Source organism: Scyliorhinus canicula, chromosome 10 (genome assembly GCF_902713615.1).
Source record: "Scyliorhinus canicula chromosome 10, sScyCan1.1, whole genome shotgun sequence".
NCBI lineage: Eukaryota > Metazoa > Chordata > Chondrichthyes > Carcharhiniformes > Scyliorhinidae > Scyliorhinus > Scyliorhinus canicula.
The window spans coordinates 93,388,147-93,405,222 of NC_052155.1; the positions used below are offsets into that span (position 1 = coordinate 93,388,147).

Genomic DNA, 17,076 nt, shown 5'->3' on the forward strand with positions numbered 1-17,076 from the left:
ATCTCAATAAAATAACTGAAATCAAAGAAAAAAGCAATCAGGAACAAAATTGGAGCAGGTGTAAAAGAAAAGCAACAATTAGCCTTTTCAAATATGTAAGAAAGACAAATATTTCAAGAAAAAACATCCAGAGATAAATAATTCAATCTATTTGAACATGAGCACTCTTTCAAATGCACAGGCAGCTTGCTTTCAGGCAGAAACACAGTATCTGAATCTCTAACCTTACCAAAAGGCACTGTTCACTAAATAAAACCACCTACAATCAACCTTGACCATTCAGGCTAACAGTGTTTTTTCCCCACTGCACAATCATAATAGAAACTCAACAGATGTGTAACCTTGATATTAAAACTTGCAGTAATTGCTCAGACAAGAGCGCTGTGTAATGAACTATGGGCAAATAATGCCACCGCTAACTCAAATAATGTCTCATAGCGGGTGATATAAAAACTTAAAGTGGGTGATGTTATGACACGATGAAATGAAATGAAAATCGCTTATTGTCACGAGTAGGCTTCAATGAAGTTACTGTGAAAAGCCCCTAGTCGCCACATTCCGGCGCCTGTCCGGGGAGGCTGGTACGGGAACCGTGCTGCTGGCCTGCTTGGTCTGCTTTAAAAGCCAGCGATTTAGCCTTGTGAGCTAAACCAGCCCCTGGAAATATCTTTAAATCAAACATATTGAGAGAACAATGTACCCACATTTCATTTCCACCTCAAAAAATATGCAATATTTCATCTGCAACACATTGGGCCTTCTCACAGGAAGGTGAACTGTTCGGAAAACAGATTAAAATAAAGCTCCTTGAATAAATTTAACAGCCGGAGACTGGCTGCATGTTTATCTGAGTGACAATACATCCATAATCAGGTGAAGACAATCAACCATATTTGTCTGAGAAAAGTGACACTGTGAAACGCAATTCCAGCATCAAGTCAAATGACAGTGTCTTGCTCTGCAAGTGCAGAGTTTTTGTGTTTGTTTGATTCATATGTCGCAGTATTAATTTTAAAGTTTAGAGCAAGTCCATTACCCAGTTGCACGATGTGCAGAGTCTATTCAACTACACCTTTCAATTGATATAAATGTGTGCTTGAAGAACGCATGAAGCTTTTTCTGACCAGAAACTATTTGTTCAATGGCAGTTGCTAACAGCAATTTTGAGTATTGAAGTTCAGTCCTCCTCTTGTCTGGAAAACTGAAATGTAATTGGAGGTCCTGGGAAATGGAACACTGCCGTACAATTTTAGTCATCTGCAGAAATCCATAAGCATCAGAGTGGAACCCTCAGGAAGGAGAAACGTCTGCCTTGGAGCACCTCTGGACAGTGAAATAGTAAATGGAAACAAAACTTTGTGAAAACTCTACTAGCTTCCCATTAATAACCTTTCGCAGTGAAAAAGTCCTTCTAACCTTCATGCTTTTTAGCACTAATCCAAACTATGTCATTTAATGATAAATTCATCAACCAATGGAAATAATTGCATTATTTCATTACTAGATGGGCAGCACAAGTGATTAGCACTGTGGCTTCACAGTGCCAGGGTCCCAGGTTCGGTCACTGTGTAGAGTCTGCACGTTCTCCCAGTGTCTGCGTGGGTTTCCTCCGGGTGCTCCGGTTCCTCCCACAGTCCAAAGACGTGCAGGTTAGGTGGATTGGCCATGATAAATTGCCCTTAGTGACCAAAAAAAGGTTAGATGGGGTTATTGCATTACAGGGATAGGGTGGAAATGAGGACTTAAGTGGGTTGGTGCAGACTCGATTGGGCAAATGGCCTCCTTCTGCACTGTATCTTCTTTAAAAAAAAAGATCGCTCCTTATATTCACGGATATTGCCCAAGTTTCTACAAGCTTCATTACTGTCATCCCTGCTGTTATCGTAAATCTTCATTAGAACTTTTCAGGTCTTCAACAGTCCAGATATTTATAGAGGTGTGGGGAGCACAGCAACAAGGGTAAGTCTAATAAGGCGAGGAACATGGAACTTCTGGCAACTTAACAACACAGCTTCAACATAACTTTGTGTTCTGTTTCTCCAATTGCACTGTGGGAGCTTTCCCTGAACATGACAATGAAAACAGCACTCCTGTACCACACTGTTTAACAGGCGAGTGTGCATTTGGAGTCAGAGACTAGCTTCTCCGCAAATCATATATAACACACACATATTCCACAGAAAAAAAGTATCCAAAACCACATCCAGAACACCTCGGTTTACCCAATGACCTTGATTAATCAACTCCTGGCTTTCAATGGCCTTATTTTTTGCCTTCCAGTTGTTTACTTCTACTTGCATTTGGAAGTACCTTTGAGAATTTTGCCAAAGAGATTAATCAATGAGAACATTTCTTAAGTCAATAAAAGTAATTTACTGATGGCAAGGTGCTTAATAAATTTATGTTGCTTTATAAATGTGTTTGTTTTACCTACGATGTGCTGCTTCATATTTATAAATGTTGAACTTATTTGCCACATATTTACTAACTCCCCTAGGCAGTTTTCAACCTTCTGGTCCCTTGCACTCTTCTCCATTATTTGCCTGGCATCAACTTGCATCAGCCAAATTATTTAACACATTGTGCCTATATCATTTATGTATCTCGAACACAAATACATACAGCATAGCTGCCACTTCAATGCCATGGCCCAATGTTTTTCCAAGTCCAAAACGTTACACCTGCTGCATATCCTTTACCTACACGCTTGTTCATTTCCTTGCACACGTTAAATAAATTAGCCAAGCAAGCATGACCAGCACTTCAAACTCATGCTGACTGTCCCTACAGTAGCTGTGGAAATAACAGACAAATTAATCTGATAAATGGTCCACAAACCCAAATAATCTGGTCCATTCTACTCAGATGCTGGTTTTCAAATATTTGCTATTTAGATTTTCAGCATCCGTATTTTATTCTTACATTATATTAATGAATCTCCACAAGCTTACTTTCAAATTGCAGCTAGCAGTGCTTTGATAAAGATTCATCCTGATGAAACGTTAGCTCCGTTCTCTCTCCACAGATGCTGTCAGACCTGCTGAGATTGTCCAGCACTTTGTTTTTACTCAGATTCCAGCATCAGTAGAAATTTGCATTTATCTTAAGTGTAAAATTGCCAGTGTCATTAACATGGGGTATCGCAGAAAAGGAGCTTAAAATTTGTGCTTATTTCACAAAAGCCACGGTCCAAGGAATTTGTTCCAAGAAATATCAATCCAAGCGACTGAGCTAAAGTAAAAGGGCAAAAAAAAATCCTTGAAATGTTCATCTCCATTTGAATTCCCAAATATCTTGGGTATTTTGTTCTGCATATATTTAAACCAACTGATATTGCCAGCTGTGTGCTTTCTTTCTCCAACTCACTCTTTAATAAAAGTGATTAGAGATAGCTGACCATATTTTCCCTTAATTGAAGTCATTGTCTGGCCCAAGCTAGGTATCAACTCAAATTAGCCCAAGCGGAATTGAGTTCTTACATACAAACCAAGAACTGAACGGGAATAAAAAATTATTATTTTTTTTTAAAAAGCTAAAACCACATGCAACAATAACAGCCACTAAATATTATAAATCTCTTTCAAAACGGGACCGAACAATATAAATTAAGGAATTCTAATTCAAGGAGCAGAAAACCTTCCTACTGACAAGAAAGAATAGCCAGAGCTAATGTAGTATTAATGAGACCTTATAACAGGAAAAATACCATATAGAATCACAGAACCATTACAGCATAGCAGGCCATTCCACCATCACCTTCCTGGACCCGGTCCATAGCCCTGCTGCTTAGAGCACTCAAGGTGCAGATCCAGGTACCTTTTAAAATAATTTAGGATCTCCATCACTAACTCGGGCAGTTAATTCCAGACCCCCACTACCCTTCTCGTAAAAAAAGTATTTCCTCCTGTCCCCTCGACACCTTTTGCCACTTATCTTTCAAGGTAAGCCTATCAGCATTATATTATGAAAAGGGCAGCACGGTGGCGCAGTGGGTTCACCCTGCAGCCTCACGGCACTGAGGTCCCAGGTTCGATCCCGGCTCTGGGTCACTGTCCGTGTGGAGTTTGCACATTCTCCCCGTGTTTGCGTGGGTTTTGCCCACAACCCAAAGATGTGCAGGGTAGGTGGAATGGCCACGCTAAATTGCCCCTTAATTGGAAAAAATTTATTGGATACACTAGATTTTTTTTTAAATTATGAAAAGGATTTGTGACCATGCTTAGCATATGATTTTTGCAAAACCAAGCAAACTTAGTCAAAGCTCTATAGTTTGTGTTAAGTGCTCAAAGAAAAATTGCTTTGAGGTAGAGGGGGTAAGCTGAGCTCATGTCAGAACTCCACTGGCAACATGTTACAGCTGTGGAGAGATCTAAAAACTCAACCTATACAAGTCCACGAGGGATAGGAAATCAATCAAATTATGAGCAATTAAAAAGTTCTTATTGTTCTCGGCATTTACTCAGAAGCATTTTTTTTATAATCAAATCAATCAAATCAGTCACAACACACTTCACTCACCATATGGACAGTAAATAGATCCTGTCGATTCAACATTGGTAAAAAGTATGACCAGGCAGTATTCTTGGTCTTTTTGGCGTAATCAAAGAAAATGTTGACTCGTTGGTGGTTTTCCTGTTTAAAACAAATACCATTTATAACATCAACACATATCAACCAGAAGACATTTAGGCAGAAAGTGAAAGTAAAAACTTGACCCTATGGGCACAATCTACCGGTCACGCTACACCTTAAAAGAGCGCAACGTCCCAGTGTCAGCGTGGTCTCACCCCCACAACCCATGCTAAATTGCCCCTTAATTGGAAAAAAATAATTAGATATTCTAAATTTATTTTTAAAAGCGGCACAATGTGGCCAGTGGCCAATAACCACTTCCAGGATCTACTCGGCTCGCCATGCCTCAAGATCCAACTCATTCTTGCGAGATGTTGCAATGTGAAGCCTGCCCACTGTGGGCGGGATCACTTTTTAGCATATCTAGATATCGGAATGAGACAGCGAGTCATACTCTAATATGGGGCTGGTTTAGCTCAGTGGGCTAGACAGCTAGTTTATAATGCAGAAAAAGGCCAGCAGTGCGGGTTTAATTCCCGTACCAGCTTACCCGAACAGACACCGTAATCTGGCAACTAGGGGCTTTCCACAATAACTTCATACTTACGACAATAAAAAGGTTATTATTATTAATATTCCCAAGATATAACAAAGGCGTTGGGATCCAAGCCCCTCGGGGACTGGGGACGTCGGGCGAGTGCCTTTCAGTACAATTCTTCACAAACAGGGACCTGATGGAACGGCAATTGAGAGAGTCTCTAAGGGGATTGCAGGCCCCCGAAGGTGCATGCCCTCTGGGCAGGATGACACCACTATGCCACCCATACACCTGGGCAGTGCCACATGGGTGTTAGCCTGTCACTGCCAGGTGCCCTTGTGGCACTGCCAGGATGCCAACTGGCATTTATTACGTGGTGGGGTTCAGGCCAGGGAGTGCCCTGCGCGGGATTAGTGCGTTGGGGCTTGGCCAGGGATCAAGATATGGGGACGCCATTTTTAAATGGCGTCCCGATCTCTCCCTGCACTGAGGAGTTTGGGTGAGAGGACTCCTCGGCTGCACGCTCCCCGCTGAAGCTCCGTATCTAACCTGATGTCACGCAGATAGCGGGTGTTTCTCGACGCTGCAAACTCCGGGAAAAATGCAGATAAGCACGCTCGCTTTGGGACAGAGTTCCAATTTGGTTATATTGCGGCCTCCAGTATTGATCCACTCAGTCCCCTCTGCACAAACCCCAGGATCATTCTCCCGTGTTACAAAACTTCACAACACAAGTAAATGCCAGTTCCCTTCACTATCACTGCTAAATACTAAACACCTACTTGCAGTTACAGTCAGGCATTACAGCATGAAAGGAGGGAATTACAGCACAAAAGGAGAATTACAACATAAGATGAGGCGCTGCACAGTAGCCCAATGGTTAGCACTGTTGCTTCACAGCTCCCGTTTCCCACTTGGGTTGCTGTTTGCACGTTCTCCCCGCGTCTGCGTCGGTGCCCTCCAGATGCGCCAGTTCCTCCCACAAGTCCCAAAAGGAATGTTTGTTAGGTGAATTGGACCTTCTGAATTCTCCCCCAATGTATCCAAACAGGTGCCGTAGAGTGTGGCGCGAGGGAATTTTTACTAACTTCATTGCAGTGTTAATACTTGTGACAGCAATAAAGATTATTATTATTCATTTTGTCGAGTACATGATTACTCCCTGTACAGCAATCTGGTCAGTCCCATTCCCCCTCTTCTATCCCCAGAGCCCTGGAAATTTATTTCCAGCCTGTGCCCATTTAATTTAATCATTGATTGTTTCAGTTGCCTTATAGGCAAGGAGCTTCCCACACACTGCACCATTTTTTCCCCCCTCTGGGTCCCCTAGACGCTTGCAGAATCAGCAAATGGGAATAGATTTACTGTCATCCACCTTATCTAAATCTGTCATAATCATGTATATCTCTATCAAAATTCACCTCAAAACTATTTTATGCCGAGAAGAACCATCGTGATAAACTTCTTCTGACTCTCAAAAGATCTTCACATCCTTCTTAAATTTCTTAACATGAAACCAGAGCTGGACCACAATGCTAGAACGGTGGTCAAACCAGAACTTTATGTGGTTCAGAATAATCTCCCTGCTTTTCTATTCAATGAGCCATAACTTCGGACTAGTGTCAGAAAGTGAAGGTGTACAGGAATTAGAAGAATATATTACACACTTACCTTGTCTTGAAAACTGCACTGAAACATCCGATGGCCAGATCTGCTGGGGCCTGCATCAAAAAAAAGCCTCCTTGCAGGCCCCAGCGCAGACCAGCTCTAGCCAATTCAAGAAGGCCATGTCCCCCATTTATTGCACTAGCTGCCATAAAGCTCCTAAGTTTAAAGAGCTCAGCAAAATTGACAGGGAGAAGGTATTCACAAAAGAATGACCAAATGAAAAAAAAAAAAAATCAATCAATCGGCCTGGTGTCTACAATTGTTACCCAGATATTAGAAGAGATTTTAATTCTCCTAAATTTTTCAGAGTAAGCATTGGTCAAACCCTGACAGAACCATCCAACATTAGCAATTTAAACGAGCCTTTTTTGAACGATACCCAGCACAAGGAAATTGCCCACAGTGCCATCATCAGCAAACAGCCAAGCTGCCCAACCTCTGCAGCCTTCAGCAAGAACACCAAAGGCTGAGCATGTGCTAGAGCCCTTATGGGAAATGGCAATCCTGAACCTCCACCCAAAATAAGGTAAGTTCACATTTCTTAATAGAAAGCTGGATAAAGGGCTAGATTCTGCTCTCAACAGTGAACAAACACGGCCAGCTGTTCATTACACTGTGGGAATCTACAATGGAGCATGGTGGAAACACCTAGTGACATGGCAAGTAGGAATCTTGTAACAGAGCAAGCAATTATGCATCTCCTTAACCAATCAGATCAAAGAATCATTAATGACCAATGTCGTCAGGAAGGGTCAGTTAGAATATTTAATTCAATGTCAAATCAGTTAAGGGTGACAGTGAAAAAAATATAGGATTAAGAAAAAAAAATACAACACAAATTAAAATCTCAATACTTATAAACGTCAATTTTGTCAGTAACTCAAGACTCATCATGCTGTTAAAAATGACCTGAAACCAGGATGGACAAGGCATAACTTTTTCATGATATGTGTGAGCACTAAGCAGAGCAGCATTACAGTTTTGTGTATTTCAATGCGGAGTCTCTCAGCTAGATGAGTAGAGTGTCGTTTCTGGAGGAGCACGGTAACCCAAACAACAACTGCCTAATTTCCCTGTTTAACTGCACAAGTGAAATTATCGGCTGTTGCTGACCGATTTACACTCTAATAATGATGAGCATTGCAAGCCTCACCCACTATTTCTAAAGCACAAGCACAATCCAGGTTGAAAAAAAGAAAAAGCAAAGGCTCTTTTGAGCATATAATTTTTTTCTAAAGTTAGTAGTGGTAGAACAAATGGTAGGATGCAAGCAGCGAGGAAAATCTGGCTGTGAAGGATAAAAGGAATAGCAGCTACATAAAATATTAGATTTTTATTATTGACAATAGAAGGATATAGATTTATTAAAGGATGAATGCACTGTATAAAAGAAATTAGATCTGGGGGGGGGGGGGGGGGTTAAAAAAACATCAGCCATAAAGGCACGGACCAAAGTAATTTAAAGGAACCAGGAGAAATGACAGAAAAGCCTCTGAACACAAATGTTTCGATCACCTTAGATACCAATAAAGTTGTCAATGACTGCAAATGAGCCAACATAATACCACTGTTCAAAAGCAGAGAGGATAAACTGGGAAATTGGGTGACCAGACTCAGTGATGAACAAATGATTAGAATTCACAGAAAGGAATGAGTTCCACAAGTACCTTTCACAAGAGTCTCAGAAGTTAGTGGGAATGAAACATTGAAAGATAAAAGTATAAGAATGAAGATGGCTCGATGAAATAATCTATTTTCATTTTCTGTTGATCCTCCCCAAATAGTTACTAAGAAGAATGGTTGATATTTTGAGCTAGAACAGAAGATATGGGCATGAATCATCCCAAAAATTTACTACGTCATTTTGGGCTCGTTTGGTGGGGTTTTTCCTGCTGGCTTGTTGAGCGAGATCCAGACAAACACATTTGTTTTGGACCGACAGAGTTGAGGAGTTTCTCACTGTCCCGCCCACAGTTGAACCCATCGACGAGACAGGTTCCTCAGGGGTCAAGCACCATTTTGAAAGGATGTCCCAATCTCCAAGTGAGCTCCCACCTACAGACATGCTTCTCCCGCAGACATGGGCATTGATGGGGTCGCTGAGGCCCCCACCCTTTCAACCCATCTCCAACCTGTATGAAGCCCCCTCATAAACCCCCCCACCCTTTCATGGGCATGGCCCCCCCCCCTCAGGCCCGCCGCTTGGCAGTGCCAACCTGGGGGCTCCAATGGCCTCCGAGACGCTAGAGTGGCCAACACGTTTGGTCTCTGCTTGTGGAGACGAGGCAATTCGGCGCGGGTGGTGACTCCCAGGTGGCAATGCAGCACCCATATTTAAATGAGTCATTAGGTTTGTTTACCTGGATCACACCCAGCGAGGACATGATCCAGATAGCCCAACGGGTCAGTGTACTCAAAAGCGGCTTTGTACCCAGGGCGACGAGATCGGCACTGGGCGCAACAGGGTGACAAAATCATCCCCAAAACAAGAGGTGTGTTGACAAAGCATTTCATTTTGCACTCAAACTTAAGTGAAGAGGCCAAATGTCAAACATTCACGACAATTTAGACAAGAGAAAAGGATGCAGATTGGTTCACAAGTTGACTCTGCTTGGCCTAAGCATTGTCTTTTTAAAAAATAAATTTAGAGTACCTAATTATTTTTTTTCCAATTAAGGGACAATTTAGTGTGGCCAATCGACCTAATCCCATTCAGACACAGGGAGAATGTGCAAACTCCACACAGACAGTGATCTGGGACCGGGATTGAACCCAGGACCTCAGCGCCATAGGCAGCAATGCTAACCACTGCACCACCCTGCCACTCTAGGCATTGTCAAGAAGAAAACACAGAAAAACTAGTGACTCCCCAAATTCCCAGGTAATTCAAAGAAGGCGCAAGGTTTGAACATATTTCTTTTTTTTTCAGAGAACAGGTCCTCACATATGAATATATATCACTTATAGCAAGTTCAACTGATTATGTTAAATTCTATGTTAACGCACCTTTCAGCACACTCAGAAAGGTTCAGCAGTGCAGCCTAATCACAGAATCACATTGAATGTGGTTTGTAACTGGCAGTGTAGACTGTACTCAACCAGCCATGCTTGCAAATTTAAAGTGCCCAATTCCTTATTTTCCAAATAAAGGCCAATTTTAGTGTGGCCAATCCACCTACCCTGCACATCTTTGGGTTGTGGAGGGAGACCTATGCAGACACGGGGAGAATGTACAAATTCCACACGGACAGCGAGCCCGGGCCAGGATCGAACCAGAGTCCTCTGCGCCATCGTGCTGCCCATCCATGCTTGCAAATCTCAAGACAAAATATCTACTACAAGATGTGATTCTCCTTCAACAGTAACTTCCAAACTGGTGATCTCTATCCACCTGGAAGGTCAAGGACAGCAGATGTATGGGAACACTATGTCCTTCAAGTTCCCTTCCAAGCCAATCACCATTGTGACTTGGTGCTGTATCGCCATTCTGTGTCTCTGGGTCAAAATCGTGAAACTTCCTTCCAAACCCCAAGGCCTTTTACACAATGTGAGAAATATGAGAATGACTAGAGTGAGGGTGAGTCCGATCAAGGACAGTAGCGGGAGATTTTGTACGGAGTCAGAAGAGATAGGCGAGGCCTTGAACGAGTACTTTGCTTCAGTATTTACGAATGAGAGGGCCATATTGTTGGAGAGGACAGTGTGAAACAGGCTGGTAAGCTCAAGGAGATATTTATTAGGAAGGAAGATGTGTTGAGCATTTTGAAAAACTTGAGGATAGACAAGTCCCCCAGGCCTGACGGGATATATCCAAGGATTCAATGGGAAGCAAGAGATGAAACAGCAGAGCCGTTGACAATGATCTTTTCGTCCTCACTGTCAACAGGGGTGGTACCAGGGGATTGGAGAGTGGCAAATGTCGTGCCCCTGTTCAAAAAAGGGAATAGGGATAACCCTGGGAATTAAAGGCCGGATAGTCTTACTAATGGAAAGGGTACTGAGGGATAGGATTTCTGAGCATCTGGAAAGACAGTGCTTGATTAGGGATAGTCAGCACGGATTTGTGAGGGGTAGGTCTTGCCTCAAGTCTTATTGAATTCTTTGAAGAGGTGACCAAGCATGTGGATGAAGGTAAAGCAACGGGTGTGGTGTACATAGATTTTAGTAAGGCATTTGATAACGTCCCCCATGGTAGGCTTATGCAGAAAGTAAGGAGGCATGGGATAGTGGGAAATTTGGCCAGTTGGATAACCGATAGAAGTCAGAGAGAGGTGGTGGATGGCAAATATTCAGCCGGGAGCCCAGTTACCAGTGGCGTACCGCAGGGATCAGTTCTGGGTCCTCTGCTGTTTGTGATTTTCATTAATGACTAGGATGAGGGAGTTAAAGGGTGGGTCAGTAAATTTGCATTCGATACGAAGATTGGTGGAGTTGTGGATAGTGAGGAGGGCTGTTGTCGGCTGCAAAGAGACATAGATAGGATGCTGAGCTGGGCTGAGAAGTGGCAAATGGGAGTTTAACGCTGAAAAGTGAGGGGTTGTCCATTTTGGAAGGACAAATATGAATGCGGAATACAGGGTTAACGGTGGGGTTCTTGGCAATGTGGAGAAGCAGAAAGATCCTGGGGTCTATGTTCATAGATCTTTGAAAGTTGCCACTCAGGTGGATAGAGTTGTGAAGAAGGCCTATGGTGTGCTAGCGCTAATTAGCAGAGGGATTGAATTTAAGAGCTGTGAGGTGATGATGCAGCTGTACAAAACCTTGGTAAGGCCACATTTGGAGTACTGTGTGCAGTTCTGGTCGCCTCATTTTAGGAAGGATGTGGAAGCTTTGGAAAAGGTGCAACGGAGATTTACCAGGATATTGCCTGGAATGGAGAGTAGGTCTTATGAGGAAAGGTTGAGGGTGCTCAGCTTTTTCTCATTCGAACGGAGAAGGATGAGGGGCGACTTGATAGAGGTTTAAGATGATCAAGGGAATAGATAGACAGTCAGAGACTTTTTCCCCGGGTGGAACAAACCATTACAAGGGGACATAAATTTAAGGTGAATGGTGGAAGATATAGGGGGGGATGTCAGAGGTAGGTTCTCTACCCAGAGAGTAGTGGGGGCATGGAATGCACTGCCTGTGGAAGTAGTTGAGTTGGAAACATTACGAACCTTCAAGCGGCTATTGGATAGGTACACGGATTACAGTAGAATGATGGGGTGGAGATTAATTTGTTCTCAATCTAGGACATGGGTTTGGCGCAACATCGTGGGCCGAAGGGCCTGTTCTGTGCTGTATTTTTCTATGTTCTCTGTTTTTTTTAAAAACAGCATTATGGGTATACCTACACTACATGGATTTCAGCAGTTCAGGAAGGCAGCTCACCACCACTTCCTCAAGGGATTGTCAATAAATGTTGGTCTAAACAGCGAAGCCCACGTCCCCTGAACGAACAGAAAACCTTGCAGCTTTTTGAATTACCCAAGTACATGGGGTGGGTTCTTGTCAACAAGAAGCACAGTTTGAAATTCGGCTTCTTGCATTTATCCTGAACAGTTCAAAACAAAAAAGCTTCAAAATATTTCTCTCCTTTCAGCAATATTAAATTCTGTACTACCAAGCGACTGCTTAGAGGTTCGTTATTGTGGAGTAAGTGATTTTTTTTTCATGAAATGAATATTAAGTAGCTTACTTTAAAGAAATTTTGGGCAAAAAAATTCAAAATAATAAAACTGGAGCTAGAGGCATAGATATAATTTTTTATTTTCATAGTCCCAGCTCAGAGCTTATGGTACAAAGGTACAGGTATCAACTTTTCAGAAATGTGATTTACCATCCATTAGAATTTCATTTCTGACTTACAAAGCTTTATGCCTTCGATACGGATGAAAAAAATTTACCTGCTGATTTTAACAATTGTGCAAAATACTTCATTTAACATAAAAAGTCATTGCTCACCATTTGCACAGCATGGTTGTCAAATTCATAATCATATCCAATCCTCAACAAACATGCAATGCTCAAAATAACTGTTACACAATGAAAAGATCCTTTAATAGTAAACATACCTGTAGCATGTCATCAATCATAGTCAGAATGTACTGCACTGTTTGCTCTTTGGAAATGTGGGCCATTAAGTTCAAAAAGGTTCTGGCGCACTAAAAAGAAACAAACACTAAATTATTTACTTTTACCTTAGACACAAAATTTCATTTAATTTCAAAAATTGTGAAAGTGGCACTTTATTTACAAACCACTGAAAATATGCATAAAACACAAGAGTGAGCAGCATGCTTGTCCCCAAAACATCAATCATTTTGGGATTTATGGAAGGAATATCAAAACAGCTATTGTTGAAGGTAAAATAATCACAAATGAAAACGTGAAAATGAAAATGCACTATTTTTTTCCGTTAGCAGATGGAATGCACATCAATTGAAATCTGCAAGGACAAAGTAGTAAGATCGGAACATGGGGCAGAATTTTATGGCCCTGTCCATTATGTGGCATCATAGTGGCATAGTGGTTTGCACTGCCTCACATCACCAGGGGCCCGGGTTCCATTCTAGCCTTGGGTGACTTGTCTGTGTGGAGTTTGCACGTTCTCCCTGTATCGGTGTGAGTTTCCTCAGGGTGCTCCAGTTCCCTCCCACAATCCAAAGATGTGCCCCTTAGTGTCCAAAACGTTAGGTAGGGCAATTGGGTTATGAGGATAGGGTGGATTGTGGGCCTAGGTAGGCTGCTCGAGGAGTCAGTGCAGACTCGATGGGCCGAATGACCTCCTTCTCCACTGATGATTCTCTGACTCAATAGGCCAAATAGCCTCCTGTTATTTTTTTTTTTAAATTTAGAGTACCCAATTATTTTTTCCAATTAAGGGGCAATTTAGCGTGGCCAATTCACCTAACCTGCACATCTTTGGGTTGTGGGGGCGAAACCCACGCAGACATGGGGAGAACGTGCAAACTCCACACGGACAGTGACCCAGGGCCGGGATTCGAACCCGGGTCCTCAGCGCCATAGGCAGCAATGCTAACCACTGTGCCGCCGTGCTGGCCTCCTGTTATAATGTAGGGATTCTAATGGAGGGGGGTAGGGCTGGAAAATGTGACAGCCCATGTGACAGCCGGTGGAAAATTACATCCATGGTATCTGTATGCTTTTGCAGTGTGAAAGAAACCAAGAATATTTATTATGGAACCTGGGGTAACAAGTTTCCTTCCATATTTAAAAAAATTTCTAAATCTACATTCCTCAAAATAACATTTTTCAGCACATGAAATAAAGTGGATTCAATTTTTACACAGCAAATAAAATCAATTTTCAACATTATCTGTTGCATATTCAATCCAAAAATAATATTTCATCTTTTTTCAAAATGAGCTTTTGGTCCAACAGTAGAACAAATGTCAACAATGGTCGTCAAAAAAAACCCACCAATCTCTATTTTTGAATTACAAACAGATCACGATCTTTCAGGTCATCTTAAGTCATTTCTGCAAAATCCAAATACCTTCCTCAGATTCACACTAGATAAGCCTTTAGAAAAAGTCTTTCGGTGACATCAGCAGCGTAATTACCTCCCCTGATCAGAGAGGAGAAAAACGTAATATAACCTTGGAACTGGAGAGTAAATAAATACTAAATCCAAGATGGTAGTTAAACGGGATGGAGAAGTTAAGAATCAGTTTTATTTTTGAAAAGGGGAGCAATGGTTATAAAAGGAGAGAAACTCAGGAGAAAATTAGACTTATTTTGAAAAAGAGGACTTTGGAGCAAGAGAAGACCATTGGAAATGGAAATTTCATTATAGCACAGGAAAGAATGCTCTTTGTTAATATTCATTCATCCGCAATTGGCATACCAGCATTAAAAAATTACTGGTTAACTGTAAAAAGATATTCCACACACCAATGTGAAAATCGCCCCCTTGATAGGTATAAGAATTTAATCTACTAATTCCTGATTATACCTGATGGCCTTCATTATCCAGTATCCGTTGTTTATCTTCTGCACGAGCAGCTTCAAACTTTTTAATGAATTCACAATCTTCACCTGAAATCATCTGCCCTCTGAGGAAAGAACACAAGTGTCAGTGCACAGTATTCTGAAAGACAGCTACAGTGTCTCAAATCCAGCTATCCAAACAGGTGGATGAGGGTAAAGCAGTTGATGTGGTGTATATGGATTTCAGTAAAGTGTTTGATAAGGCTCCCCACGGTAGGCTATTGCAGAAAATACGGAGGCATGGGATTCAGGGTGATTTAGCAGTTTGGATCAGAAATTGGCTAGCTGGAAGAAGACAAAGTGTGGTGGTTGATGGGAAATGTTCAGACTGGAGTTCAGTTACTAGTGATGTATCACAAGGATCTGTTTTGGGGCCACTGCTGTTTGTCATTTTTATAAATGACCTGGAGGAGGGCGTAGAAGGATGGGTGAGTAAATTTGCAGATGACACTAAAGTCAGTGGAGTTGTGGACAGTGCGGAAGGATGTTACAAGTTACAGAGAGACATAGATAAGTTACAGAGTTGGGCTGAGAGGTGGCAAATGGAGTTTAATGCAGAGTGTGAGGCGATTCATTTTGGAAGGAATAACAGGAAGACAGGGTACTGGGCTAATGGTAAGATCTAGTGTGGACGAGTAGAGAGATCTCGGTGTCCATGTACGTAGATCCCTGAAAGTTGCCACCCAGGTTGAGAGGGTTGTTAAGAAGGCGTTATGGTGTGTTAGCTTTTATTGGTAGAGGGATTGAGGTTTCGGAGCCATGAGGTCATGTTGCAGTTGTACAAAACTCTGGTGCGGCCACATTTGGAGTATTGCATGCAGTTCTGATCGCCGCATTATAGGAAGGATGTGGAAGCATTGGAAAGGGTGCAGAGGAGATTTATCAGGATGTTGCCTGGTATGGAGGGAAGATCTTAGGAGGAAAGGCTGAGGGACTTAAGGCTGTGTCCGTTAGAGAGAAGATAAGAGGTGACTTAATTGAGGCATACAAGATGATCAGAGGGTTAGATAGGGTGGACAGTGAGAGCCTTTTTCCTTGGATGGTGATGTCTAGCATGAGGGGACATAGCTTTAAATTGAGGGGAGATAGATATAGGACAGATGTCAGAGGTAGGTTCTTTACTCAGAAAGTAGTAGGGGCGTGGAATGCCCTGCCTGCAACAGCAGTGGACTCGCCAACACTAAGGGCATTCAAATAGTCATTGGATAGACATATGGACGATAAGGGAATAGTGTAGATGGGCTTTAGAGGGTTTCACAGGTCGGCGCAACATCGAGGGCCGAAGGCCCTGTACTGCTCTGTATGTTCTATGTTCTATCCAAAGAGCAGGCATGTTTAAGTTGCATTGAATGAATTTTAGTTATTATTGGATGAGTAAAATAACTTACCCAGCTTGTTCAGTCCTGCATGGCATGTTGCACACCAACAAGTTATCAGATTCATACATCTGTCTTTCCCCCATACAAAATGATCCAAGTGACCTTGACCCCTATGCTACTCACAAACTTAAGTTCTGAAATCCAGCACGGATTCACTGTCTTCGATTTGCCCGTTTTGAGACACACTACCTGTATGCACAATATTAAGATCGATGTACAGACTGAATTGCTACAAGAAAAATGTGAACTTCTCCAGTTATTCACTGAAATAATGACTAGATAAGATTTCACGTTTTAAACTGCTGTAAAAGGTGGTAACTTACACCTTTATGGAAATAAACACTTCATGGAAATCAACAGTGTCTCGTTTTTTTAAAAATCACTCTCCGCAAATCTACAAGTCTTATAGAAGACAGTTCACAATTACTCCAAACATCCAATGGCTTTTTTCCCGTTTCTACTTTCCAACTGGGCAACTTTTTAAAAAATGTATAATTTATTTTTTCCAATTAAGGGGCAATTTAGCATGGCCAATCCCACCTACCCTGCGCATCTTTTGGGCTGTGGGGGGTGAGATCCCGGCCCCAGGTCCAGTGTGGAGTTTGCACATTCTCCCCGTGTCTCACCCCCACAACTTAGATGTGTAGGGTAGGTGGATGGCCACGTTAAATTGCCTCTAAATTGGGAAAAAAATAATTGGGTACCCTGAATTTATAAAAAAAAAATCTTTGATCACAACTGCCTTTCATCTCAGAAGGAAAAGGGACAGGTTCCAACGCAATTGCTTACAACTTAATATCAATACCACTGGGACTTTGGGAGGTACAAGCTCTACCCACTGCACAACTAGACAGCTGTCAGTGCCCTCAGGTGTAAAAATGTTTGCAACTTCCTCTCATAGAACTGATCAATTTGTCTTCTGAT

General features: G+C 42.1%; 1 protein-coding gene across 4 annotated transcripts in view; it reads right to left on the reverse strand.

Moving 5' to 3' along the window:
• Positions 1 to 17,076, reverse strand: part of atp6v1h (ATPase H+ transporting V1 subunit H) — a 141,926-nt gene that overhangs the window by 111,256 nt on the left and 13,594 nt on the right. For all 4 annotated transcript variants that reach the window (XM_038809353.1, XM_038809352.1, XM_038809351.1 and 1 more), the window contains exons 3-5: positions 14,739 to 14,838; positions 12,835 to 12,924; positions 4,519 to 4,632 (exon numbers count right to left, since the gene is read on the reverse strand). In XM_038809353.1, coding sequence (XP_038665281.1) covers positions 4,519 to 4,632; positions 12,835 to 12,924; positions 14,739 to 14,838 — 304 coding nt within the window. The remainder of the gene's footprint in view (positions 1 to 4,518; positions 4,633 to 12,834; positions 12,925 to 14,738; positions 14,839 to 17,076) is intronic.